The sequence below is a fragment of the Mirounga angustirostris genome, unplaced genomic scaffold (genome assembly GCF_029215605.1).
Source record: "Mirounga angustirostris isolate CCGP_5_RB_7025 unplaced genomic scaffold, mMirAng1.0.hap1 SCAF_8, whole genome shotgun sequence".
In the NCBI taxonomy this organism is placed as follows: Eukaryota; Metazoa; Chordata; class Mammalia; order Carnivora; family Phocidae; genus Mirounga; species Mirounga angustirostris.
Window position 1 is genome coordinate 10808634 of NW_026991716.1, and position 26538 is coordinate 10835171.

General features: G+C 38.9%; 1 protein-coding gene across 2 annotated transcripts in view; it reads right to left on the reverse strand.

Moving 5' to 3' along the window:
* CAP2 (cyclase associated actin cytoskeleton regulatory protein 2) overlaps window positions 1-26538 on the reverse strand; it is a 138513-nt gene that overhangs the window by 80405 nt on the left and 31570 nt on the right. For both annotated transcript variants that reach the window (XM_064597138.1, XM_045866328.3), the window contains one exon: window positions 3585-3662. In XM_064597138.1, coding sequence (XP_064453208.1) covers window positions 3585-3662 — 78 coding nt within the window. The remainder of the gene's footprint in view (window positions 1-3584; window positions 3663-26538) is intronic.

A 26538-nucleotide genomic window follows, 5' to 3' on the forward strand; every position in this document is an offset into this window, starting at 1 on the left:
TTCCAAGGAAGATTAAAGTTTGAGAATCAGTGACCTAGAGACAACTGGAAATGAGAACCTGAAGCATCTAAAATAAATTTGAGCTAGAGGTGTAGCTGAGTGCAATCCACATTCCACAGGTTTCTCAAGTGTGGTCCCTGGACCAGGAGCATCACCGTCACATGGGAACTTTTTTAAGACATGCAGATGCTGGAGCCTCAACCAAGAGCTACTGAAACAGAAACTATCGAAGGGGCCCAGAAATCTGTGTTTTAACAACCCTGGATATGATTCTCATACACATCAAAGTTTGGGAGCCACTGCCACAAATTGAAATTGAATTGAAATTACAGGAGTTATTATTCTCCTGAAAGAAGGAAGAGAGGAAGATGTGGATGGTTATAATACCGTTCCTATGAGAAATACCACCTGTTTCATGGCGATTTCCTTTATGCTGCATTTTCTAGAATGCACGTGGGGAAAATCACGGCTTGGCTGAGGACTATTTTCACCACTGCGCTGATGACCTCTCCAATCTGCTTTTCTATCTAGTGGAAGTACTAGGATGGTGCTGTGGGTAAAGATGCAGAGGACAGAAAGGGAGGTGGACATCCAAAAATGGCTTTGCATTGTGCCAACCTAAGCCTGCTGGGGTTTACTGCGCTTGGAGCTCTGTGGTGAGGTGAGTGCTATAGAAAACATTTACTAGGTACGAGTCCCCTTTTTATCAAGAATGCAGGAGGGTAGGGGCGCCTGAGTGGCTCAGTCGTTAAGCATCTGCCTTCGGCTCAGGTCATGATCCCAGGGTCCTGGGATTGAGCCACGCATCCAGCTCCCCGCTCCGTGGGAGGCCTGCTTCCCCCTCTCCCACTCCCCCTGCTTGTGTTCCTGCTCTCGCTATCTCTCTCTCTGTCAAATAAATAAAAAAAAAAAAAAAAAAAAAAAAATGCAGGAGGGTAAGAAAGGGGAACTGTAGTGGTTACACCCAAGAATCTGCACAGTTACGTGCTAAGCCACACGTGTCCCCAGCTGCAGCTCATTTTGGGATGCAATGGGTCCACTGCATTCATTTGTGTGCTCACCTGTCCTAACTCACCCAATATTTAATGAGTGACTTTTATGTGCAAGGCCCGCAAGGCCAATGGAGAGGTCTTTTGTGTTTAAAAAAGGGATCGGGAGGGGCACCAGCCAGGAAGGTCATGGTTCTTCCCTCCATCTAAGACTCCCAGGGATGCACTGAAGTCACTTCTCCCACTTTAATCACAGAAAAGCTGGGCTAAAGCTGTATCTAGAATGCATCGCACTGTGATTTTCCAGTTTCACTCGTCTCTTTTGCCAAGCGGGGGGTGAGCGGGGGAGGCGTGGGAAAGCAGTGATTGAGAAGGCCAAGGAGGAAAATGCATCCACAGCAGAACACACAATCTCTCCACCCTTACCAAGCTGCCTGTCTGGGCTGGGTGCTAACTCCCCATTTCACGCGAGGGAAGTGGTATATCCGTGGCAGCTCTGGCTGCAAGTTTGAATGACCTGACAAACCCACAAAACTCTCAAGGCCAAGACCACTCCTCCGACCAATTAAACCAGACCCTCCCGAAGTGAGATCCCCGAGCTGGTACTTAAAAAAAAAAATGTTCTGGGTGATTCCACTGCACAACACCTGTTCTAGGGTCTCAGGTCTTGCCCCTTTATGGAGCTGAGCTTCCTCCCCTGAAAGTCAAAGTCCTAGTTTCTCAGGATTCTCCCCAAACCTTTATCAGTTTCAGGAGTTTGTTTTAGAATTTAAAGGGAGCTATTAAATTTAAGCTATTATAATGAATATCCAATTACCTTTTTTTAATTAATTTTTTTCTTCCAAAGAAGATGTACTAATTTATCACCTATCACCAGGATAGCATGACACTTCCCACATTCTTTTTTTTTCCCCACATTCTTAACATATGACATTGTCAGACTTTTCTGCATTTGCCATCCCGCTAAGAATGCTGTGGTACTTCACTGGGGCTTATATTAATTTTTTATTACTGGGTAAGAAATTACCACAAACATAGTGGCTTCATAACAACACATTATTTTCTGGTTCTGAAAGACAGAAGTCCAAAATGGGTCTCAAATCAAGGGGTCAACGAGGCTGCATTCCTCTGAGGGGTCCTCAGGTGAATTTGTTTCTTTGCTTTTTCTAGCTTCTACAGGCGGCCTCATTCCTTGCCTTGTGGTCCCTTCTTCCATCTCCGAAGCCAGCAGCATGACGTCAGATTTCTCTCTGACTCTTCTGCTTGTTCTCTTCCATGTATAAGGATCCTTACGATTACCTAAGGCCCACTCCAATAATCCAGGATAATCTCCCCATCTCAAGGTCAGCTGATGAGCAAACTTAATTGCTCCTTTGCATTGTAAATCAACATAATTGCAATTTCTGGGGACTCCAATTATCTTTTAGATAGTTTGTCACCAAACTTCAGATGCAGAATATTTAGTCAAAAGAACAATTCTCATTTTTTTCCTATTTAACAATGTATGCTGGTGGTAGATCTACTTTTTATGAATAATTTCATTCACTACACAATCAGCATGGTCAAAATATTGTTATTATGAAGGCTTGGTAGAGAGTATGATGTTGTTATTTACATGATACAATGTCTGTAGTTTGGGCCGGGTGGGAAGTTTATAATGGCCTGGGGAATGGTAAGGACCCCTGCCAACCACCACTTTGCTCTTAACATCCACTATTATGTTTATGTTAAAGTTTACTCTGGGCCTTATGTGGCAATGTGATGGTAGGTTAAAAGTTGTTAGAAAACCGCACTGACTCTCTCTAAATGATCCACATACACAATACATTTAAGAAGCACTGACTTAGCTTACCCACGCTAACTACAAAATAGGAGCTAATCAAATTCATACATGCAATTTATAGATGATGATAGATGTGAATAAGTTTTGATAACAAAATAGCACAAAATGTGAACTAAAAGTTAATAGTAAATACTTCCTTGGTTATAAAATGGTTATGAGACTAGTAAAAAGAACAGGCTACATTCTCTTTTATGGCTAATATTCCATGGTGTGTGCATGTGTGTGTATCTATCTATCTAACTAGCATCTATTTAATCTATCTATCTATCTATCTACCTATCCATCCACCCATCCATCCATCCATCCATCCATCCATCCATCCATCCATCCAGTTATCTCTCTGATCACATCTTCTTTATCATGGTGACAGAGGGTAACTACACTTAATCGTGGTGAGCACTGTGTAATGTATAGAATTGTCGATTCACTATGTCACACACCTGAAATGAATATAACATTGTATATGTAAACTATACTTCAATAAAAGAAAAAGAATAGGCTGCAGATGACGTAAATAAATTGACCTTTTAAACAGGTGATGTCCACTGTTACAGTATGAATTTGACCATTATAAGATGATGAAGCAAAAGAAATGTTCCATACCATGTCCTGGATTAGAGATAGACATACGTGCTATGTATCTCATTTCGGGGATGACTCTCAGAGTGAATGGTTCTGCTGCTTCCTTGTTGTCTGTCTTACAAGTATTGCCCATTGTCTAGGCAGCCCTGCCTCTCAAAATACACTCTTACCTCTTGGGGTTGTTGGTACTGAGAAGCCATCAGAAGGAAAGCCCGCTGAGCCTGGAAAGCGCTATGCACCATCTCCGCCTGGGAACCAAGAGGAAGAGGGAAGTTCATATGTTTGAGCTTCAGAACAAAGAGTGATCATATGATCCAGCAATTCTATCCCTAGATATGAACCCCAAATTGAAAACATATGTCCACACAAAGCCTTGCTAATGGATGTTCGCAGCAGCATTATTCACGATAGTCAAGATGTAGAGACAACCAGAATGTTCATTAAGGGATGAATGGATAAACAAAATGTGACATATCAATACAATGGGATATTAGTCGGCATTAAAAAGAGACGAAGTGCTGATATATGCTACAATGTGGGTGACCCTTGAAAACATGCTGAGTGAAGGAAGCCGGTCAAAAAAGACCACATGTGTATGATTCCATTGATATGAAATGTCCAGAATAAGCAAATCTACAGAGACAGAAAGGACACTCGTGGTTGCCTGGGGCTGGTGGGAGAGAGGAATGGAGTACGAGGTTTCTTTTGGGGGTGATGCTGGAATCAGATAATGCTGGTGCTTTCACAACTTGGGGAATCTACTAAAAACCACTGAATTGCTCATGTTAAAAGAGTGAATGTTATTCTGTGGGAAAGACATCTCAATAAAGCTGTTTAAAAATGTCTGAGCCCCAAATGCAATTGTTTTCAAAGGGTATTTCTCCTGTCCTTGTTCGCAGTGTGCCCAAACCTCTTCTATGCCTTCTAGTGGAAAGAAAGTTGTCCTTTAAGTTGTCCCCATAAACATATGTTCACTGTGAGCCCGTGGCTTCTACAACTATTCATTAAGACAGATCTAGAGATTTCAGCGCTGAACTCCCCCCCCCCCCCAGAAAGGACATGCAGGAGGGAATGTTTCAAATACATGGAATCATATTTTATATCCTTACTCTCTACTTACTCTTCACTATTAATTCTTTACTTTTTCAAATTTAAAAAATTACAGAAGAGTACCAAGAAGAAAATAATTCCAAATTTTTGGAATTATCACGCACAAATGACCATTTTGGCACACTTTTTCTAGTTCTTAAGAAAATTCATTCACAAAGCTGTTTTCATTAAGACAAAGCATAATGATTTAGAATAATTTTTAAACTCAGAAAGTTACAAATATTAAGGTTTAAAAAAATGCCTCACAATCTAGAAATAATCTTTGTTAACAATAGATGAACATCACTGTACCACCTTTTTTTTTTTTTTAAAGATTTTATTTATTTATTTGAGAGAGAGAGAATGAGAGAGAGCACATGAGAGGGGGGAGGGTCAGAGGGAGAAGCAGGCTCCCCGCCGAGCAGGGAGCCCGATGCGGGACTCGATCCCGGGACTCCAGGATCATGACCTGAGCTGAAGGCAGTCACTTAACCAACTGAGCCACCCAGGCGCCCCATGCACCACCTTTTAAGATATATATGCACAGAGACTTTTAAAAGATTGGACCATACCTGAGGTACTATTTTTTAAAATAAAAAGTATTCATTTTAATTATGGTTGAATAGTAGAGATGAAAGAGATGGAATAGGTAAACTTAAAAGTTTCTGCACTATAATAATTATGATGTTCTATATGATCATTCCAAGGTAAATATATATATATATAAAATATTGGGCGCCTGGGTGGCTCAGTCGTTAAGCGTCTGCCTTCGGCTCAGTTCATGATCCCGGGGTCCTGGGATCGAGCCCTGCATCGGGCTCCCTGCTCCGTGGGAGGCCTGCTTCTCCCTCCCCCACTCCCCCTGCTTGTGTTCCCTCTCTCGCTGTGTCTCTCTCTGTCAAATAAATAAATAAAATCTTAAAAAAAAATAAAAAATAAAAAAAAATTAAGAGATTAGAATAATTATGTATTTGCATTTTAAATTACATTGTGTCATTTTAGACAAAATTTATTGGCTCCTTACTGGCAAAGATGAGAATATAAGTACATTCTTACATTTTTTCCTATCTCTGATGCCCTATCTTCCATATTTTTTAGTTATTATTTTTATTTTGCTCAATTAATAGCATTCATATGCTAGCTGTAACATGAATCCACAGACTTCAGGATAGGTTCTACATTTAAACACACCTCGTGGTTCTTACCAGTCATTTTACCATGATTTCTCCATTTCTGGATTATTCTGATTTTTTTTATTGGCCGAACCTCATTATCAATTCTTTTCTTCAAAGAGATCTCAAAGTCGCTTTTAGTTCTTCAGGTTTGGACACGTCTCCCTGTTGTCTTTCTATTTTAATAGTATCTGGGCTGAATATAACCTCCTTGGGTAACGTTCTTCATCCATTTTCACATAACATGGCACTAAATGTGCCGAGAGAAATCTGAAGCCAGCTGGGTTTTTTTTCTCTCTTGCAGAAAATTGGCTTTTTCTAGTTTGACACCTGAAGAATTATTTCTTTATCCTTGGGGTTTAACAGCTTAATCATGATATGTTTGGGTTTTGAGCATTCTATATTATATCTGCTGGAATAGGTTTGGTTCTTCATTTCTAGGAAAATTTTCTTGTATCTTTCAAGATACCGCTGTTCCATTTGTTAGAATCTCTATTCAGGGACTCATTATTATCTTCAGATCATGTAATATTTGAATGTTTTCATATCTTTTAGATTCTCTCTCTACCTTCAATTTCTTTGTTTTTCATCTGTATTTACTGTGATCATATGAATACTGTTCTCTATTGTGAGTTAACAGATTTTCAACAGGATCTCTTATATTCATTCATTTAATTTATGTATCATTTCTGTATGAATGTCGTTTTTGTTCTTGATTTGTTAGACCTTCAATTTCTTTTGCATTTCACTCTTATTGTTTTATCACCTTGTCTTTAAGCTTTTTAAAAATACACTTAAACTCATTAACTCTGACAGTGTAAGTTATACTCTTACTAAGCCATTGTGATGAATCTGTTTCTGTTCCTTGCGTTTCATTTTCTTTGAGTATGAGCCCATGCCTTCCCTTCACATGCAATGTTCCTTTCTGATGGACTACTTCTAGCTGTCATGAAGGTGATTCCATGAGTCCTTTGCTACCATATTGCAGGTTGGTTTATCTTCCCTTTCAATCAAGGGTTTGTGCTCTATTAAACTCTTTAAAGGCATAATGGAATGGGACAGGAGAGGGACGGCTCAGTGAGGCGATGTCCAGTCTTTGAGAGTTTGGGTGCTACTCAATCTTCTGGGAATATCTTGACTATCCTAAACCATGATTCACCCCACATCTTAGCTGTTGTAAATAATGTTGTGATGAACATGGGATGACTATGTCTTTTTGAATTACTGTCTTCATTTCTTCTGGATTGATACCTAGACGTGAAATTACTGGATCCTATGACAGTTCTATTTTTAATTTTTTCAGGAACTGCCATACTGTTTCCCACAGTGGCTGCAACAATTTACATTCCCATCAACAGTGCACAAGGGTTCCCTTTATATCCACATCCTTGGCAACACCTGTCGTATCTTGTTTTTTTGGATAATAGCCATTCTGACAGGTGTGAGGTGGTATCTGGTGGTTCTGATTTGCATTTTACTCATGGCTAGTAATGTTGAGCATCTTTTCATATGCCTGTTGGCCATCTGTATTTCTTTGGAAAATGATTATTCAAGACCTCTACCCATTTTTAAATCAGATTGTTTGGGTTTTTTTTGATATTGGGTTGCATGAGTTCTTTATATATTTTGGGTTATTAACTCCTTGTTTGATACATCATTTGCGAAAATCTTCTCCCATTCAGTAGGGTGCTTCTCATTTTATTGATGGTTTCCTTCACTGTGCAAACCTTATTAGTTTGCTATAGTTCCACTTATTTATTTTTGCTTTTGTTGTCCTTCCCTGAGGAGATAAATCCAAAAGAATATTGCTACCACTGATGTCAAAGAGTTTACCACCTTTGTTTTCTTCTAGGAGTTTTAAGGCATCAGGTCTTACATTTAGGTCTTTAATCCATTTTGAGTTTATTTTTGTGTAGAGTGTGAGGAAGTGGTCCAGTTTCATTCTTTTGCATGTAGCTGTCCAGTTTTCGCAGCACCATTTATTGAAGAGACTGTCTTTTCCCTATGGTATGTTCTTGCCTCCTTTGTCATAGATTAACTGACCATATAAGTGTGGGTTTATTTCTGGGCTCCCCGTTCTTTTCCATTGATCTATGTGTCTGGTTTTGTGTCAGTACCATCCTGTTTTGACAATGACAGCTTTGTGGTATAGTTTGAAATCTGGGGCTGTGATACCTCCATTTCTCTTCTTCCTTTTCCAGCTTGGTTATTCAGGGTCTTTTGTGGTTCCATATAAATTTTAGAATTATTTGTTCTAGTTCTGTGAAAAATGTCATTGGTATTCTGATAGAGATTGTGCTGAATCTGTAGATTTCTTGAGGTAGTATGGATATTTTAACAATATTAATTCTTCCAGTCCATGAGAAGAGTATAGCTTTCCATTTATTCATGTCATCTTCAATTTCTTTCATCAATGTCTGATAGTTTTCAGAGTACAGGTATTTCACCTCCTTGGTTAAATTTATTCCTAGATATTTTATTCTTTTTGGTGCAGTCATAAATGGAATTATTTTCTTAATTTCTCTTTCTGCTACATCATTATTAATATATAGAAATGCAACAGATTTCTGTATATAGATTTTGTGTCCTGCAAATTTACTGAATTCATTTATTAGTTCTAATGGTTTTTTGGTGTAGTCTTTATAGAGTTTTCTGTATAGTATCACATCATCTCCAAATACTGACAGTTTTACTTCTTCCTTTCCAATTTGGATGCCTTTTATTTCTTTTTCTTGCCTAATTGCTGTGGCTAGGATTTCTAATACTATGTTGACTAAAAGTGACTAAAGTGGGGGGAAAGTGACTAGTTTAAGTCATTCCACTTCATTAACATGTTCTGACATTTGACAAATTTTCCAAAATTTTTACTGATATGAGCACCTTAATCTTGTTTCTAATTTTTCTTGTTATTTCTCATTCAAGGATTTTTTTTTCTACTGAGAAAAAAAGCTTCAGGTCAAACCAAGATCCTTAGACCATTTCAATTTAAAACAACAAATTCAATCATCAACATAATAAAATGTCTCATGAGTATTTAAATTAGGGTATATTTTCTATTTGGAGTATACCATCTCCTCTTTTATTTGTCCTGGAACTCTGATTGCTGGGATTATAGTGCTCAGAATCTCAAATTTTGGATGTTCTTTAGGGAGGAACAAAGAATTTTCAATATTTACTCTCCTGGAGGCCATTATGATCTTATGAATGTCAAGTTCTGAGCTGTGTGAATGTTCATCCATGTATCAAAATGTATATTTTCAGTGCTTCAGTAGGACTTCTTTCAGTCTCTAATGACCACATTTCCAAAAAGAAAACTATGAAATACAACTTTCCACAGCTTGGATATAAACAAAATAATTGCACTTCTCCTGGCCACAATAATATAGAGGTATTGTCTTCATCTATGACAAGCTTTGCAGAGTTGACTGAATTATAGTTGCTGTGGAACAGTAATTTAGGATTATCTGACCTCTGTAGTTAAAACTGTTAGCTCTGAGGGGTATTGACAATATTTTTGTAGTTATCCTAAGATGAACACTATCAGTAGCCTTTTTTTTACTTTCCCTAGAAAGAATATTTAGTCTGGTGCTAGTAGAGTAATTTTCTGGTGGTCTGATTAGCAGAATGGCTAGTTTCATTAGTTAGAGTCCTTCCCCAAACAGCCTTTCACTCAACAAGAGGGGTGGAGGTTGGAGCAGAGAATGGCTCAAAACCTAGATACCTGCTTCAACTATCCCTTTCACTTTGCTTATGTAAAGAAACCTACAGAATCTACAAAATCTTCAGAAAGATTTCTCCTTCCAGTTCCCTAGAACTCTGGGCCCAATTAGCAGACTGTAAACCACATGCACACTTAACCTCATTGGTCCATGTTTCAAAGGATTTTCTTTCCACACTTGAGATATTCTGATCCACCTGCCTCTACAGAAAAGTTCTGTGAGTCCCCTCAACCAGACAGCATCCTATTTAGGAGCAATTTTACTAAACCTGCTGAGTTCTGATAACTTGAAAGGGAGAATTTGGCTCACTCAGGCAGTTCAAAACATTGTGAAAGAAAAAGCCAAACGTAGGGGTTTTCAGTAACAACAAATAATTGAGGGTTTTTGCTGAGTTTGTCCATCACATGTGTGCAGGGCTCAGAGAGCCTCAGTGACCTTTGTGGGTGTATATGTGCATCTATCTACCCACAAGCACGTGTGTGCAGAGAGGAAAGGGAGACTTTGGTAAGAGTCAAGACTACACATTTTATTTAAACTCGATCAATTATCACTTAGGTAACTGGGATTCTTGGATAGATGGAATGGTGGACCACCTTGTTTTGTGCTCCTAGGGGACAGAGTAGGAGAATGAATTTTTGTAATCAGTTTAAAGCAAACCTCAGGACTAGCAGACACTAGCAAATATGACTTATTTCCATCTAATCCCTTCAGGAGAGAGCTGGCTCCCAAGGGAAGCCCAAGTGATCTCTAAATACTCATCAGATCTTTGCACTGTTTCACTGGGAATGCTACAGGCAAAGTACTATGTGGATGAAAAAAATGAATAGGTAGGAGACATGGAGGAGGTGAAAAAGTACCCAGCCAGGGTACCTGTAGTGAAGGGATTTCCAGATCTTCTGAAAAAGTCTCATTCTTCTTGAGACCCAGACACTGAAGGGAAGGGGGACCTCCTCTTCTAAGGTCAGGAGAATGGACATCTGCTCTTTGGGTGCAATATGTTGGCTTTGAGAAGGTCATGGTCAATGCCATCCCCATATTCCTCCCTAATTAATCTGCCAATGCCCTATATTTTACAATTAGAGATACTGTATTTTTAGATTTTATTCCTTAGGGGCCTCTAATCAGGGGCTTCTAACTCTAAAGGAGAAGTTCCTTGAGTTTCAGCCAACAAAGACGTAAAGATGGACCTGAGAGATGAAAGAAAGACAAGAAAATGGGCTGATGAAAAGAGGTGATAGGATGACGAAGACAAATATCACCACTTCACAATTTTGCTTAAAACAAATTGAAGATGTCTAATTTTGTAAAAACGAACATAGGCACCAACTCTATAAAGTCAGATTATGAAAGGCATCTGGGTTGACATATTAAGAACCATAACGAAGGCGTACACCAGTGATTCTCAACCTTAAGTGTGCATTATATTCACCTGGATGATTTGTTAAAACAGATTGTTGAGCCCTGTACCCCAAGTTTCAGATTCAGTAGGTTTGAGTGAAGAAATTATATCAATTTTCTACAGTCTCTCTCAAATGATCGAAGCAGAGGGAATACTTCCTAAATCATTCTGAGGCCAGTACAACCCTAATACCATTAATTTTTTAAAGATTTATTTATTTACTTTAGAGAGAATGCATTCACAAGCAGGGGGAGGGACAGAGGGAGAGAATCTTCAAGCAGACCCCCACTGAGTGGGGAGCCTGACACGGGGCTGGATCTTACTATCCTGAGATCACAACCTGAGCCTAAACCAAGAGTCAGACACTTAACTGACTGAGCCACCCAGGCGCCCCACATTAATTGATTTTTGAATATTGAACCAGCCTTGCATACCTGGGAAAAATTCCACTTGACCATGGTGTATAATTCTTTCTATACTTTTTTGGATTCGATTTGTTAATATTTTTTGAGGATTTCAGGACTTATATTCATGAGAGATACTGGTCTGTAGTTTTCTCTTCTTATAATACCTTTTATCATTATGCAATGCCCTTCTTTATCCCTGGTAACTTTCCTCACTTGGAAGTCTGCTCTGTCTGAGATTAATACAAGTACTCTTGCTTTCTTCTGATTAATGTTAGCATGGTATATTTTCTGCATCCATTTATTTTTAATCTGTATGTGTCTTTATATTTAAAATGGTTTTCTTGTAGACAATATGTAGTTAGTTGGGTAGTGTTTTTTTTTTTTTTAAAGATTTTATTTATTTATTTTTTAGAAAGTGAGCGAGAGAGAAACAGCATGAGAGGGGAGAGGGTCAGAGGGAGAAGCAGGCTCCCCGCCGAGCCAGGAGCCCGATGTGGGACTCGATCTGAGGACCTTGGGATCATGACCTGAGCCGAAGGCAGACGCTCAACCATCTGAGCCACCCAGGCGCCCTGGGTAGTGTTTTTTGATCCACTCTGACAATCTGTATCTTTTAATTGGTGCATTTAGACCATTGACATTCAAAGTGATTATTGCTATAGATGGATTAATATCTACCATATTCATTACTGTTTTCCGTTTGTTGATCTTGTTATTTGTTCCTATTTTTATCTTCTACTCTTTTTTCTGCCTTCTGTGGTTTTAACTGAGCATTTTAGATGATTCTACTTTCTCTCCTTTCTTAGCATATCAGTTATACGTTTTTTTTCCTTTTTAAGTGGTTGCCCAAGAGTTTGCAATATACAACTAATCCAGTCCACTTTCAAATAGCATTATACCACTTCACAGTAGCATAAATACCTTATAATAACAAAATAATCTTAATCTCTTCATCTTGTCCTGAGTATCACTGCTGTCATTCATATATATATGTATATATATATACATATACATATATATGGATACATATGCATATATATGATATATACATAAGCATACATAATTTAATGCACTGTTTCTATTATTATTTTGAACGAATTGTTACATTAGATCAATCAAGTATATGAAAAATAAGTTTTTATTTTACCTTCATTTATTCCTTGTTTGATGTTCCTCTTTATATAGCTAGAAGTTTCTGAGCTAATTATATTATATTCCTTTTCTCTGAAGAATTTGTTTTAACATTTCCTGCAAGGCAAGTCTACTGGCAACATGTTCCATCAATTTTTGTCTGAGAAAGTACTTCTTCACTTTTGAAGGATAATTTTTCAGGATACAAAATTCTAGGTTGGTAGGTTTTTTTTCTTAACACTTTAAATATTTCCCTCTACTCTCTTCTTGCTTGCATGGTTCCTGATGAAAGGTCAGATATATCTCTTATCTTTGTTCCTCTATAGAAAATGTGTTTTCTTCTGGCTTCTTGCAGGATTATTTCATTATTTTTGATTTTCTTTTCTTTTCTTTTCTTTTTTTTTAAAGATTTTTATTTATTTATTTGAGAGAGACTGAGAGAGAGAGAGCATGAAAGGGGGGAGGGTCGGAGGGAGAAGCAGACTCCCCGCCGAGCAGGGAGCCCGATGCGGGACTTGATCCCGGGACTCCAGGATCATGACCTGAGCCGAAGGCAGTCGCTTAACCAACTGAGCCACCCAGGCGCCCTATTTTTGATTTTCTATAATTCGAGAATGATATGCTGGGGTGTAGTTTTTGGGTATTGACCCTACTTAGTATTCCTTAAGCTTCCTGGATCTTGTGTTTTGGTTTCTGATATCAGTTTGGGGGAATTCTCAGTTATCATTGTTTCAAATATTTCTTCTATTCCTTTCTCTCTTTAGTCTCCCTCTAGTATTCCCATTATACATATGTTACACCTTTTGTAGTTGTCCCAAAGTCCTTGGATATTCTGTTCTGTTTTGTTTGGTCTTTGTGCTCTTTGTTTTTTGAAGATTCTACTGATATATCTTTTAGTTCAAAGATTCCTTCCTCAGTGGTGTGCAGTCTACTAATAAGACCATCAAAGCCATTCTTTACTTCTGTAACAGTATTTTTTAATCTTTAGAATTTCTTTTTGATTCCTTCTTAGGATTTTTGTCTCTCTGTTTATTGTCCATCTGTTTTTGCATGCTGTCTACTTTTTCCATTATTGTCCTTCACATATTAATCATAGTTATTTTAAATTCCCAACTTGGTAATTCTAACATCACTACTATCTTTGGTTCTGATATTTGTTTTGTCTCTTCAAATTCTGTTTTTTGTCTTTTGGTATACCTTGTTATATATATATATAAAATATGTAATATATATACATAATAATATATATATGTAATACATATTATATGTATTATGTGTATATAATATTATATGTAATATATATAATTATATATATATGCATATAGATAGATAGATAGATAGCCACATATGATGTACTGAGTGAAAGAAATTGCTGTAAATAGGACTTTAGTAATGTAGTGGTGAGGCAAGATGAGGACATGTGCTTTAATCCTGCAATTAGTTCTCAGTCTTTCAGTGACCTTATGCCTCTGGACTGTGAACTTCACAAGGGTCTCTCACTTTTTTTTCCTTCCTCCTTAGATGGGACAGGGTGGCTACAGTGATCTGGACTTGATTTCTCTTCCCTTTGTGGAAGACTAGAGCCAGCTGGAGTTGAGGATTTCTCTTTCCGAGGTCAGTAGGGCTCTGATAATACTCTACCAGGTTATGCTCTGGTTAACTAGTTTCCACTGAGGACAGGCCTTGTTAAGAACAGAGTGCTTTGGCTAATTTCAAAATGCTTACTTTCCCCCTCCCCTTTCCAGAAGTCTGAGGGGACTTTTCTTCCATATTTACTATGGGAACCTCATTGAAATACTATGGGTATATCTCCCAATGTTGTGGGGGACTCCAATAACTGGGTCTTCCTGGAGTTCTTAACTCTCAGAGTTGTCTGCACTGAGCTTGCAACAATCCATCAATTACGGTTCAGGTTGTTTTCCTACCCGAGCACTGGTTCCCATGGCAGTTTCACTCCTGAGTCTTTGCTCCAATAAACTGGAATTCTGTGTATCACCTGTTTCTCTGATCCTGGGGACAGCAGTTTGCTCTGTGTCCTCCCTTCTCTTATAGATCCAAAAAGAGTTGCTTGTCTTTTAATCTGCTCAGCTTTTTACTTGTTTACTTTTTACTTTACTTTGTTAGGATGGTGTGGTGACTTCTAAGCTCCTTACACATGGAACCAGAAACTAGAAGTCCTTCTTCCACTTTTTTTTTAAGCAAAATTTATTCTGTTTAAATTTTCAGGTATTTTTGAACTTCTATCCTGTCTTCATCCTCTTGGTGACAGAGCATCTCCTCACCACCTGCTATATTGATATTTACATGGGATTGCATATAAGGTGTGTGTGTGGGAGTTATGAACACCTACATGGGAAGGGCTTGGGGATGGTTATCTGGTGGAAAGGGTGGTAGAACAATGATAATGGGGGGGGTCACTAAGAGACTATGATAAAAACTTTATTTTTACTTGGATTGTTTCTGTTTGTTAAAATAGCAAGGTTTTATGCTTTTATCCACATTACATGAGATTTTATTCTTTGTGCTTATCATTGTTATTTTTATCATATTTATCTTGGGGTGCTTGGAGGTGCTTATGGAGATTATTGAGGCAGGGAACTAAATCAACACTCAAACTGCCCCTTTATGTCATCACAGCCAAGAATAAAGCAAACAAGGATAGGATGTTTCTTCATTATGACTTCTTTAGTTCCCATGGACCTTTGGTTATTCTGCATGATAAGTTTGGGGAACAGCCTTGTTTCTTCCCAATGTGCCATTAGGAAAAGGCATCAAGCAAGCCAGCTGAGTTGCCATTAATAAGGAAACATGTACATCTGTGTTTGTTAAAAACTGTTCCAAGAGCAAATCTGTTTGGCTAATGATGTAGTCTAAAGCTAAAAATAAGAACTGAGAAATCAGATTGACTATTTGTTGTTGAACCTCAAATTGCCACAGTGACATGGGAGAAGGGCCAAGCTTTGGCCCCATCATTTCAGTCAACAACCTAATGTCTCACCTGGACTACCTGTGCATGTCAGTGCCTGGCATGTGTCATTTGTCCTTATACATATGGCCATGACAGATGACAGTGTTGATTCCAACTTACCAAGGAAAAAACAGGACTTTGAACAAAGTTCTTATGAAATAAATACACCATGATATCGATGGCAGTTATCTGAGTAGTGAAATTATGAGTGGCTTTTGTTCTCTTCTTCATACATTTGTTGTCAAATTCTTCTTCATCAAACATTAAAATTTTATTATCAGGAAAAACATGCAAAAGGTATAACTGAGTAAAGCAGAAATTTCTTATTGAATGTCACAATCAAAATGTATTTTCTGAGTACCTACTAGGTGCTGGGTGCTACCAAGTTTAAATCAGGGAAATGGGTTGTGAATACGGGGACTGGTTAATGAACGTGAGTGGTAGGTGTTAAGGGGCTAGTTGTACAGAACAGACAACAAACATCCAATCCTGAAAGGAATGAACTGTCGCTATCACCCACCCACGACCGAAAAGGTAAGCTTGACAACATTTGGTTAGCTTGACAACACACAAGAAGCATTCTCATTAAAAGGGAATGTATTCTTTTTTGAAGAGAAGATTTCCTTCTCTCTAGAACTCAAGAAGTACACTGCTTCGAACCCACTCATTTCTAGCTATCATTCCCATTCCCCTTAACGTGGCTCTCTGGCCCTTCAAGACAACGGGGCTCCCTAAGGCCTATGACTCAGCCACAGCTGCCTTTTTCAAGTATCCAGTGTGCACGCAGTAAAATGGAGTCTAAATTTACAGTCTGATTAGGGGAAGGAAGCAGTAATGTTACACTCCACTTATTTAAAAATATGTTGGCAATGCTCCATTAAATCATAAAGACAAGTTAATTTAAAGACTGGCCCACTCAAATACCAAACAAGTTCAATCAATTTCAGGCTCTGCCTTTGTCAAAGTATATATCAAAAGGGCAATAATTTTATATTAGATAATTGTTATAAATTAGTGTTTTTACTGCCCTTACAGTTGACGAATTTTTTTCCCCCCAATAATCCCACTTTCATTGGCAGAGAAAGGAGGCATGCTTATTGAATAGAGCTAAATAGTTTTGCAGTCTGGAAAGCAAAGATGAGTAGGTAGATTAAGAATGTCAATGTTAGACTACCAGGCACAGTTTATAAAAAAAATAATCATTCAGGCACTGATAATAAAAGAGGTTTATTCTTCATTAATAGGATTGTTGCCTTGGCAACTTCCAACTCACATAAGTATTTACATAAACCATGGTACACAGTTCTGACGCTAGGGATCAGCTCCAACATGTCCCTTCTTACATCCATGCCTGAAATCTTTTATTATATGGTTCAGCTTCATTAGTGGTCTCAGTTAAAGTGACTCAACACCCAACCCCACCCAAAACACGTCATACATCCAGTCCCAAAGAGGGAATTTAAATAAATTACTTGGTACGTCAAATAATATGTAAAAGAACTGATAGATGGTTTTCTTTCACAAAAAAAGGATGATTTATATGGGGAAGAATAGCTTTGCTTTTAACCCCCTGCACATCCAGCAGAGGGCAAAGCATTTTTAAAGAGTCAATATCATGAATATTAATGTGCATTCAAATCATGCCTTATTTCCCTAAAATTCTTATTTTCCTAGTTCATAATCATCACAAAATTGTGTAAAGCACTTTAAGACACCATGAGAGTATGAATCAGTAGTATGCGTGTGGAGGGGGTGCGGGGGAGGGGGAGAAAGGGCAAGAGGAACATAAAGTATTAGGCAGTGTTTGCCACTGACCTAGTACTTCCAACTGTAGGAATTTTCTTTCAGAAAACAATTGTACAATAATAAAGTGATGTTTGTACAAGGATATCCACTGAAATTTTGTTTCTAATGGGGAAAAATTGAAAACAAGTCAAATGTTACTACTTTTTAAATGATAAATGACACTAGATGCCCAACCTTGCAGGGATGGGACCAGGGTGACGCTGGTGAGAAGCACAGGCATGCTCCCTCTCAGGGTCACACCTGAGGGCCTTACTTGGGTCACCTTAGTCCAGGCCCTGCATTCTTGTGTGTACATTATTTCACCTAAATACAATTTTGGTTGTTTATATCAATTATGGTGTAGCCATACAATGAAATACTACACAGTCATTAAAAATGATAATGTAGACCCCAACGTACTGGCATAGAAAGAGGTCCAGAACATGTGGTCTAAATTAAACAAGCAGTGTACAAAAATAGAATGTGCAGAAGACTTTGCAAAATCTCTAATACAAAAACAATCACTGTAGTTTAAAAAAAACCAACAAAAACTCTTCTAAATAATCCACTGTTGCAGTTTATATTAAAAAAAGGCCAAAGATTTGAAAGAAAAACATTCAGTATTTCTCAAGGCATGGGAATAGGGGAAAAAAGAAAAAAAACATTGTATGTTTAAATCCATTTGCTTTTCTGACAGGTATGAATATTGTTCCAAGTTTGTATTCTGCACAAAACCATTCTCCTAAATTAACTTTATTTTCAAATTCAATCATTGTGTAGCTAAAAAATACTTGGCAGATTGGCCCTTCTCCAAATTTTCTAATTTGTTTTTCTAACACTTAAGGAATCTAATGCATTTTACCAACATGTTTAAACCAAATCTTTTGACTTAGTAAGCCAGGACTGCTTCATGGTCAATAAACCTTGGGTCTACACAAGTAAAAGGCACTTGGTTGCTCTAAGATCACTCCAAAAAATTAGGGACAACAAGGTTAGCCTTATTCTAGAATGCAGTGTGACACTAAGCATTGTCCTCTCGTGTTATGTAAGCCATATTCTTATTTAACTTCCATGCATGTGTATACGCCTTGTGTCTCCAAGTAGGTGATATGCTCTTGAAGACAAGGCCAGTGGGTACCTACATAAATGGGTCTTTATTACAACAGAAGCTCAATGACTACTGCTTAATAATGAATGACTTAAATTATTGGAAAGTGGGGTGGTGTAGTGTAGAGATCATGAGCTTTAGACCTTCAGATAGACCTGAGATAGAATCCAACTCTATCCTTTCCTAGATGCATGGCCATAAGCAAGTTACCCAATCTTTCTCCAGTGTTGTCCATCTTAAATGGTTCTCCTACTGACCAAGAAATATTTGTCAGTCGCTGTGCAAAGTGCTCCGCACCTAGCGGGCTCTCAATGAATGCTAGTTCTCTTTCCCCTTCTTTACATTACCTCTCTCAAATATGGAAAATGAAAATAAGGCAGGGAAATAAGATTGATCTCTAGCCAACTACAAAATTTAGCTAAGAACAGATTAGGTTCATTCATCAACCATATCAAGCCAACATCATTCCATCTAGACTGAGCTCTTACTATGAACACTCAACCCGTGAAAGGTCTTTGACTGACACCTGTTCCCCAACTCCCCACGGATTCCCAGGCACCCTGGACCCTTGACCACAAGGGTGCCCTGCAGCCCAGTGCTCAGGATCGGTGGCGCCACCTGGTGCCTGCATTTTCTCTTCATTTGTCTTTTGCGGCTAAGTGAACTAACTCCCTTTCAGGCAAAACCCTGATTCCAAGATTTTTTTCTTCTCCTATCAAATATTCCTTTTCCCCTCTTTTGATGATAACAGTAACACAGACATGATGCAAGAAGTTCAAAAGACATGAATGTTTAGGAATTAAAAGTTTTCAGTAAGTCCACGCCCCCCACCCCCAATGACCATTGTCAGCAATTCAATGAATATCTTTTCAGACTTCATTTTTAATAATGCAAATCTTTCTTAAAGTGTGTATGCCACCTCTTTATTCTCCTTTCAATTTCTGCTCAGTTATCCTCAGAAAATTTCTTTTTCCTGCCTTTGGAACTACTAACTATTTTGCAGTTCATGTTACTGTTTTCCTGCTTCATTTAACTAAAAGCACAGTGAAAGAATTTTTTTTTCTAGCATTTTGCATTACATAAATGCCGCTCAAAAAACATTTGGTTAAAGGTTTTTCTTTTTATTTCTCATCTGTCACAGATTGATACTTTTGTAAAATAATAAAAAGCCTTACTAGGAAAATGAAATGAAAAACCCAAGTACAAGTCCTAGTTTTTTAAATTACCAGATTTAGTAGACTTAAAATTACTCTGTGGGACTGCTAGCAAAGTTTTCAAATCTTACAATTTCTGTCCTTTCTCACGGCAGACCATTAGCAAAAAGATTGTAGATCTCAGTGGTCTGTGTATTGCACATGGAAGAATGTTCTTCCGTGTCTTTGCGTAGGACTTGAACCCCCTTTGCTTATATCAGGTCTATGGACAAATGTCTTCCAAGTTTCTAAGAACTAATTTACAAGTGAACTTTGGGGTACCTGTTTCTAAGTTTGGGATGGTCAGTATTTAGATACATTGAGACAATCTATTCAATTTTTTACTTTTCATCCAGGTGTTTAAAATTATAAAAAGACAGCTAAAGACTCTTGGATCCTGGGTGAGTTGATTACTGGAAATACACTATGAAGTCCCATACAAAAATTTAATGTCCCAACTGGCCCCTTCAGACTCCACAAAGTTACCTCTCACCCGATCACTATCATTTTGAATGTTCATGATCAAAGGGGAAAGTAACATGCCAAAACCCAATCCAAACAAAGAAAACAAACAAAATACCATTGCTTTTTAAAATCTGGGCTTCAGTTTAAAATACTTATAGTGAAGTTCACAAAAATATCTTGTCTCAGATAGAGCTTGTGGGATTTTTATTGGCAGTAACTACAAGTCACTACATTGATGGATTTTCACGTCCTTATAAATTCTCATTTAGACCTTACACCTGTCAGAATGGCTAAAATGAAAAAGACAAGAAATAACAAGTGTTGGCCGGGATATGGAGAGAAGGGAACCCTTGTGCACTGCTGGTGGGAATGTAAATTGGTGCAGCCACTCGGGAAAAGAGTATGGAAGTTCTTCAAAAAATTAAAAATAGAAATACTATATGCTCCAACAATTCCACCACCGGGTATTTACCCAAAGAAACAAAAGCACTAATTCAAAAAGATACATGCACCCCTATGTTTATCGCAGCATTTACAATAAATAGCTAAGATATGGAAGCAACCTGTGTCTACTGATAGATGAATGGAGAAAAAGGGTACATGCACACAGGAATATTACACAGCCATATAAAAGGATGAGATCTTGACATTTGTGATGTGGATGGACCTAGAAGATATTATGCTAAATGAAATAATTCAGACTGAGAAAGACAAATACCTTATGGGTTCACTCATATGTGGAATTCAAAAAGCAAAACAAATGAATAAACAAACAAAATGCAGAAGCAGACAATACAGAGAACAAAGAGATTGTTGCCAGAAGGAAGGACAATGAGGGGATGGGCGACATCGGTGAAGGGGAGAGGGAGATACAGGCTTCCAGTTATGGAGTGATTAAGTCACAGGAATAAAAACACAGCACAGGGAAGACAGTCTGTGATATTACAATGTATCAGGACAGATGGTAGCTACACTGTGGTGAGCATAATGTAACCAGTAGAGATGCTGAATCACTAGGCTGCACATCTGAAACTAATGTAACATGTGTGTCAACTATCCTCAAATAAATTTGAAAAAAATTCTCATTTAGGGGCGCCTGGGTGGCTCAGTCATTAAGCATCTGCCTTCGGCTCAGGTCATGGTCCCAGGGTCCTGGGATCGAGCCCCGCATCGGGCTCCCTGCTCCGCAGGAAGCCTGCTTCTCCCTCTCCCACTCGCCCTGCTTGTGTTCCCTCTCTCGCTGTGTCTCTCTCTGTCAAACAAATTTTAAAAATCTTTAAAAAAAATTCTCATTTAGCTTTTCTGAATGAGAATGAAGAGAATGAGGGAGGTATTAGATAAATTGTCAGGTCTATGAGAAATTCAGGATGTGAGCGTGTGTGCGTGTAAGATACACAAAAATCTACAGTCTATGTTTCTCCATATGTCACTTGCTAATTCATGACTTTAAACTTGGCCTTGATATCTTTTCAACTGTTGCTGTAGGATATTGTTTAATCTAAACTTTCAGCCACGGTATGGTCATCCACGCGCTGGTTCAATAATTCATTAATGATTTGATTCATTCACTCAAACATTCATTTTCATTCACCTATTTAGCAAGCATTGATTAGCCATTCACTATGGGCATAGTGCTAGACGCTGAGAGGTTCAGAGGAAAGCAGCATACTTCTGGAACGTTGTAATAAACCCCAGCACCGAGTGAGCCCCAAATTATGGGTAAACCATACTACCTTTTCTGTATATTAATCAGTTTTAACAAAATTGACTAACTGAAAGTCAAGTATCAATATTCCAAGTGCCTTAAGAAAGTGTTTTCCTGGGGCGCCTGGCTGGCTCAGTCAATGGAGTATGTGACTCCTGATCTTGGGGTTATGAGTTTGAGCCCCACGTTGGGTATAGAGATTACTTAAAAATAAAATCTATAAAAAAAAAAGAAAAAGAAGTGTTTTCTGAAAGGGAAAAGATTTCTATTGCAAACACATATGAGTGATAAATGATTATTATTATTTTTTAAAGATTTTATTTATTTATTCATGAGAGACAGAGAGAAACAGAGGGAGAAGCAGGCTCCCAAGGAGCGGGAAGCCCGATGTGGGACTCGATCCCAGGACCCTGGGATCATGACCTGAGCCGAAGGCAGACGCTTAACCATCTGAGCCACCCAGGCGCCCTAAATGATTATTTTTTTGAAGAACAATGGAAATATAATATTGTGTTAGTTTCAGGGGTACAACATAGTGATTTGCTATCTATATACATGAGGAAATGATCACTGCAATAGATTAGTTACTATCTGTCACCGTATGAAGTTGTGAGGATGTTACTGACTGTATTCCCTATGTTGTACATTACAACCCCATGTCTTACTTATTCTCTAACTCAAAGTTTGTACCTCTTAAACTCCTTCACCCAGTCTGCCCACCTCCCCAGGCCTGTCCCCTCTGGCAACCACCAGTTCGTTCTCTGCATTTATGAGTCTATTTCTCTTCTGTTTGGTTTGTTTTGTCTTTTAAATTTCACATGTAAGTGAAATCATATGGTACTTGTCTTTCTGTCTGATTCCTTCGCTTAGCATAATGGCCTTTAGGTCCATCTACATCGTTGCAAATAGCAAGATTTCATTCTTTTTTATGGCTGAGTATATATATATGTATATGCACATTCATATAATGGATTATTTTATATATATATGCATCTTCTTTAATGAACAATAAATTATTCATTGAGTACCCTGTTTTCTTTTATATCACTAAAACATATTTGATACATTAAGAAGAGTTGGTTTGTAATATGTTATAAAACGTATAAACTCTCATATTTTGAAACTTACATTGGTAAAGCACAACCTAAATACTAAATATACTAAAAAATAATAATCTAAATACTACTAAAGGCGAGAAAGCATATTTTGTACTTGCCTTCCATACACTAACAAATCTGCAAACATATTTCCTGCAATCTGAGGGAGTCTTGGGCCTGACATCCCATATATTTGCCCGAGGCTGTTTTTTTCTTATATGTCACCAATACAGCGTGACGAGGAATTCTTAGGCACACAGTGGATAGGCATGTGTGTGTGTGTGCGTGTGCGTGTGTTTTGTGGGGATGGGTGCATGGATAGAAATAACAAGATAATCTAAATGAAATCAGGCCATCCCTTTTAGACGAAGTATTAATTTTCAGATGCAGAAGCAGCCTCTGGTGCGGACAATTAAGTGATCCTGAAGTCTAGAGAGAAAACAACAAATATTTCAAATATTGGCGCAGTTTTAGGAAGAAGGAAGGGCAGGGGAAAGAGAAGGGTGAAGACAAGGACATGTATTTCGTGGCACTGGGAACCATCATTCATTTCTGACATGCCAAGCAATCCTTTGAGGGAGCACTGCCTAGGAGAAAAATGGCTGGAGAGAAGTTGCTGGTCACCCTCGGGAACTCTGGACATGGCCCGAGCTGCAGATTCTTGCTAGGCTTCTACACAGAGCAATGCTCTTCGTGTGAGACTCAGTCATCTACTTTGTTCCCAGGTGCAGTTGGTGGGGGACACGGCTCCCCCCAGCCACAGCAGGCCTGGGCACGCTCAGAATGCATCCCAGCATTTTGTGTGGTTTGTACTAGCAAATACAGATAGCCAGAACTAGCATTCCATAGTTCTCCTTCAAGAAGGAAAAAAAAAAAAAGCATTCAGGCAAAAGTTTGGTAGAAGTAAATTTACTGTTTACCGTCCAGGAAGAAAAAAAGAAGGGCAGAAAAAAATCTTAACCTGCAAGATTCACGGCACCTAATTCATTGCTTCAGCAAAACCTTTTGGTGACATTTTATTTTTGGTAGACGGGGACATCCTGCAGGGTTAGCAATGCCTGGTGGCCCTTCAAGAGATGTTTGGATTCTAAGACCAATTTCTCACCAGCCGGTCCCCAAAGCTCCAAATGCGCCATGAAACGAGAATGTGCAAGGAAAGAGACAGGGGTTATATGCTCTAAACACAAATGCCCTTAAGTTCAGAAGTGGTCCCCGGGAGGTCCCACTAAGGCTAGCGACCTCACAGGAATGGGCTGTGCGTCAGAGCATGGGCTGGGTCGCAAAGTATGTGTCCACTGCTGAGAACAAAAATTCTTCACATACTTGGGAAGAAATGATGACAGAGACTGATCTGCAACCTTCCGGAATTCTGCAAATTCGATGCCAACAGCACAGTGAGTGAGGACCAGGCCGAGACAAGGCTGGTGTGATGGGGCAGAAGCCAAGACCTGCAAGGGACACCGTGCATCTGTCCTGGAGGCCACCACCCTCCCCGTCGCCTCACTCAGCGCGGCTCTGAGGAGACACCCAAAGCACATGAACAGTGGTGATGCTCCACCCTCTCCTCAGCCCTTGTCTGAGCCAGCTGTCCGACTTACTTTCCTCACACTGTGAAAATCGGGTAGGGGAAGCGGGAACCGCTATGGAGTGCAGAGCCTGGGAGGAAGGTGGCAGTCAGGGCCACTTGCTTCTCACTAGGGACCCAGCTCCCTAAAAAGGTGATGGGGGACACAGCTGCCCAGAGAGTCAAAGGCAGGTGTCTCCCCACCCAAAGGAGCACAACTACAGAGACCAGATTCCTCGCTCTGCACCAAGTCATGGCTCATCACTCAACCTATCACCGAGGTCAGCTAACCTCTCTAGCGTGTGGCGGGAGGGAGGGAAGAAGGATGGAAGGGTGGGAGGGAGAGAGGGAGAAAGATAAAGAAAAGAGATGTATATTAGAAGGGATGATGTTAACGTATCTCCTTCTCTAGTAATTCCAACAATCATAACTGGCTAAGCCAGTAAGAAAGAAAAGCCCAATCTCAAAGTCTGTATGAAATCTAGGGTCAGAATTCTTTCTACAAGTCATTTTTTGGATCTCTGCCATTTGGAGAATGTGAAAGACATACAGATCCTTTGAGTTTGAAATTGCCAAAGTACTCTATGTCTAGTTACCATAAAAATATATGTTTCAAATGAAGCAATTAGCAGGAAACTAGAAGTTAATGGGAGAAACAACTTGGCTGAAGGTGAGCGGGAGAGTGAGAGACATCTGGGTAGAATGGGGTGTTTGTTGAGTCAACCCAGAACCTGTGCTTTTGATGATTTTTTTTTTTTTTTTTGGTGAGGGCAGGAGGGTTCCTATGTAGACCCAGGTTATAAGCATTTAAAATGCAAAAAAAAAATTTTTTAAGTAGGCTCCATGCCCAGCATGGAGCCCAACGTGGGCCTTGAATTCAGGACCCTGAGATCAAGACATGAGCTTGACACCAAGAGACAGATGTTTAACCAACTGAGCCACACAGGCCCCCCAAAATGATCACTTCTTAAATGAATACGAATTAAGGAAGAAAAGGTACAATTAGTAAAATAAATATGCACACATTTTGTGTTACTTATTCCAAGGCCAAGAGTTATTATTTTCAGAGAAAAGGCCCAATAAAGGAACAACCTATAAGACCAAGAAGGACAGATTCATGGAGACCTCAAGGTCTCTTTAAGTGAAGGAGTCTGAGTGTCTTCTATAGCATAGTAAAGCAGGATATTTTCGCTTCAGTGTTCTGTGCATCCTTTCCCTGACATGTGTCCTTCTGCTTGTTTCGGTTGTTGAGATGACTGAAGAACTTTCCCTGGTCTCTGACAAGCTCAGTTTGGAAACCGACTAGCCCCTCCCTCATGTTCTAATGCAGACACAACAGATGTGACTCGACCCACCGGCTGTGAGAAAGGGAAGGCCCCTGGGAGTGAGGTCGTCCATTCTCATTACTGAGGAGGGTAAGGGATGAGCTCAAGGTTATGCTGTAAAAAGTAGAGCCAGCTCTAAGACCCAGATAAAAACTGCTAGTCCTAGTCAGTCCCTCTTTGAACTCATGATTCAACCAGCCTGGCATAAAATGAACACACATTTTGTAGATGATTTACATCAATGACAAAGACTAGACACATGCAGAGCAGTGATTGTGACCCAAGAGTGCAGCTACCGTAATTGTCTAAAAATGTTCAGGAAGGCAGGGGAGGCAAGGTCCTAACACTGTGCAGTGCAAGTTAATCACACGATGCTTAAGTGTGTTATACTTCTTAATTGAATTTTATTGCCTTTTTGTTCAAATTATGGTTCTTTCACTTTTATGAAACGATGAATAAAAGAGTGTTTCTTTCTTATCCATTTTAATCAAGGGCAGAAAATAAATGTTCCAGACTTCTAGAGACATTTTTAAAATGTAAATTCTATAAATCTCCAAAAAGGGTTTGCATCAAGAGGAGCTATATGATTTGTAGCTGTTTCATGACTGTCAAATCGTTTAGAACTAGCCCGAGGTTGGGTCCATAGAGCATGAATAAGAACAGGACAGCTTTGTAAGAAACAATCACATTAGTCCAGTTAAGGATAAATGATGTCTGACCAAGGGCTTGGTATTATGGACGACCCTTTCCTTTGACATTGAAAACTACATTTAATCTAAATCTCTATTATAAAATTATGCACTGTTGATTCTGTCTTAAAAGGGGTACAAGCTGCATCAGTGTTCCTGGGTTGAAGAGTAGTTTAAATAAGCCCTTGGGTTTATGTTGCATCCAAGAAGGCTTTACAAGATCTAATCTTTTCTAAACCTGTTATGCTCTTTGGTTCAGCAGAGCTTCCTAATTGTAGCTATTAGTCCCCCTTTTTTGTGGTCTGTTC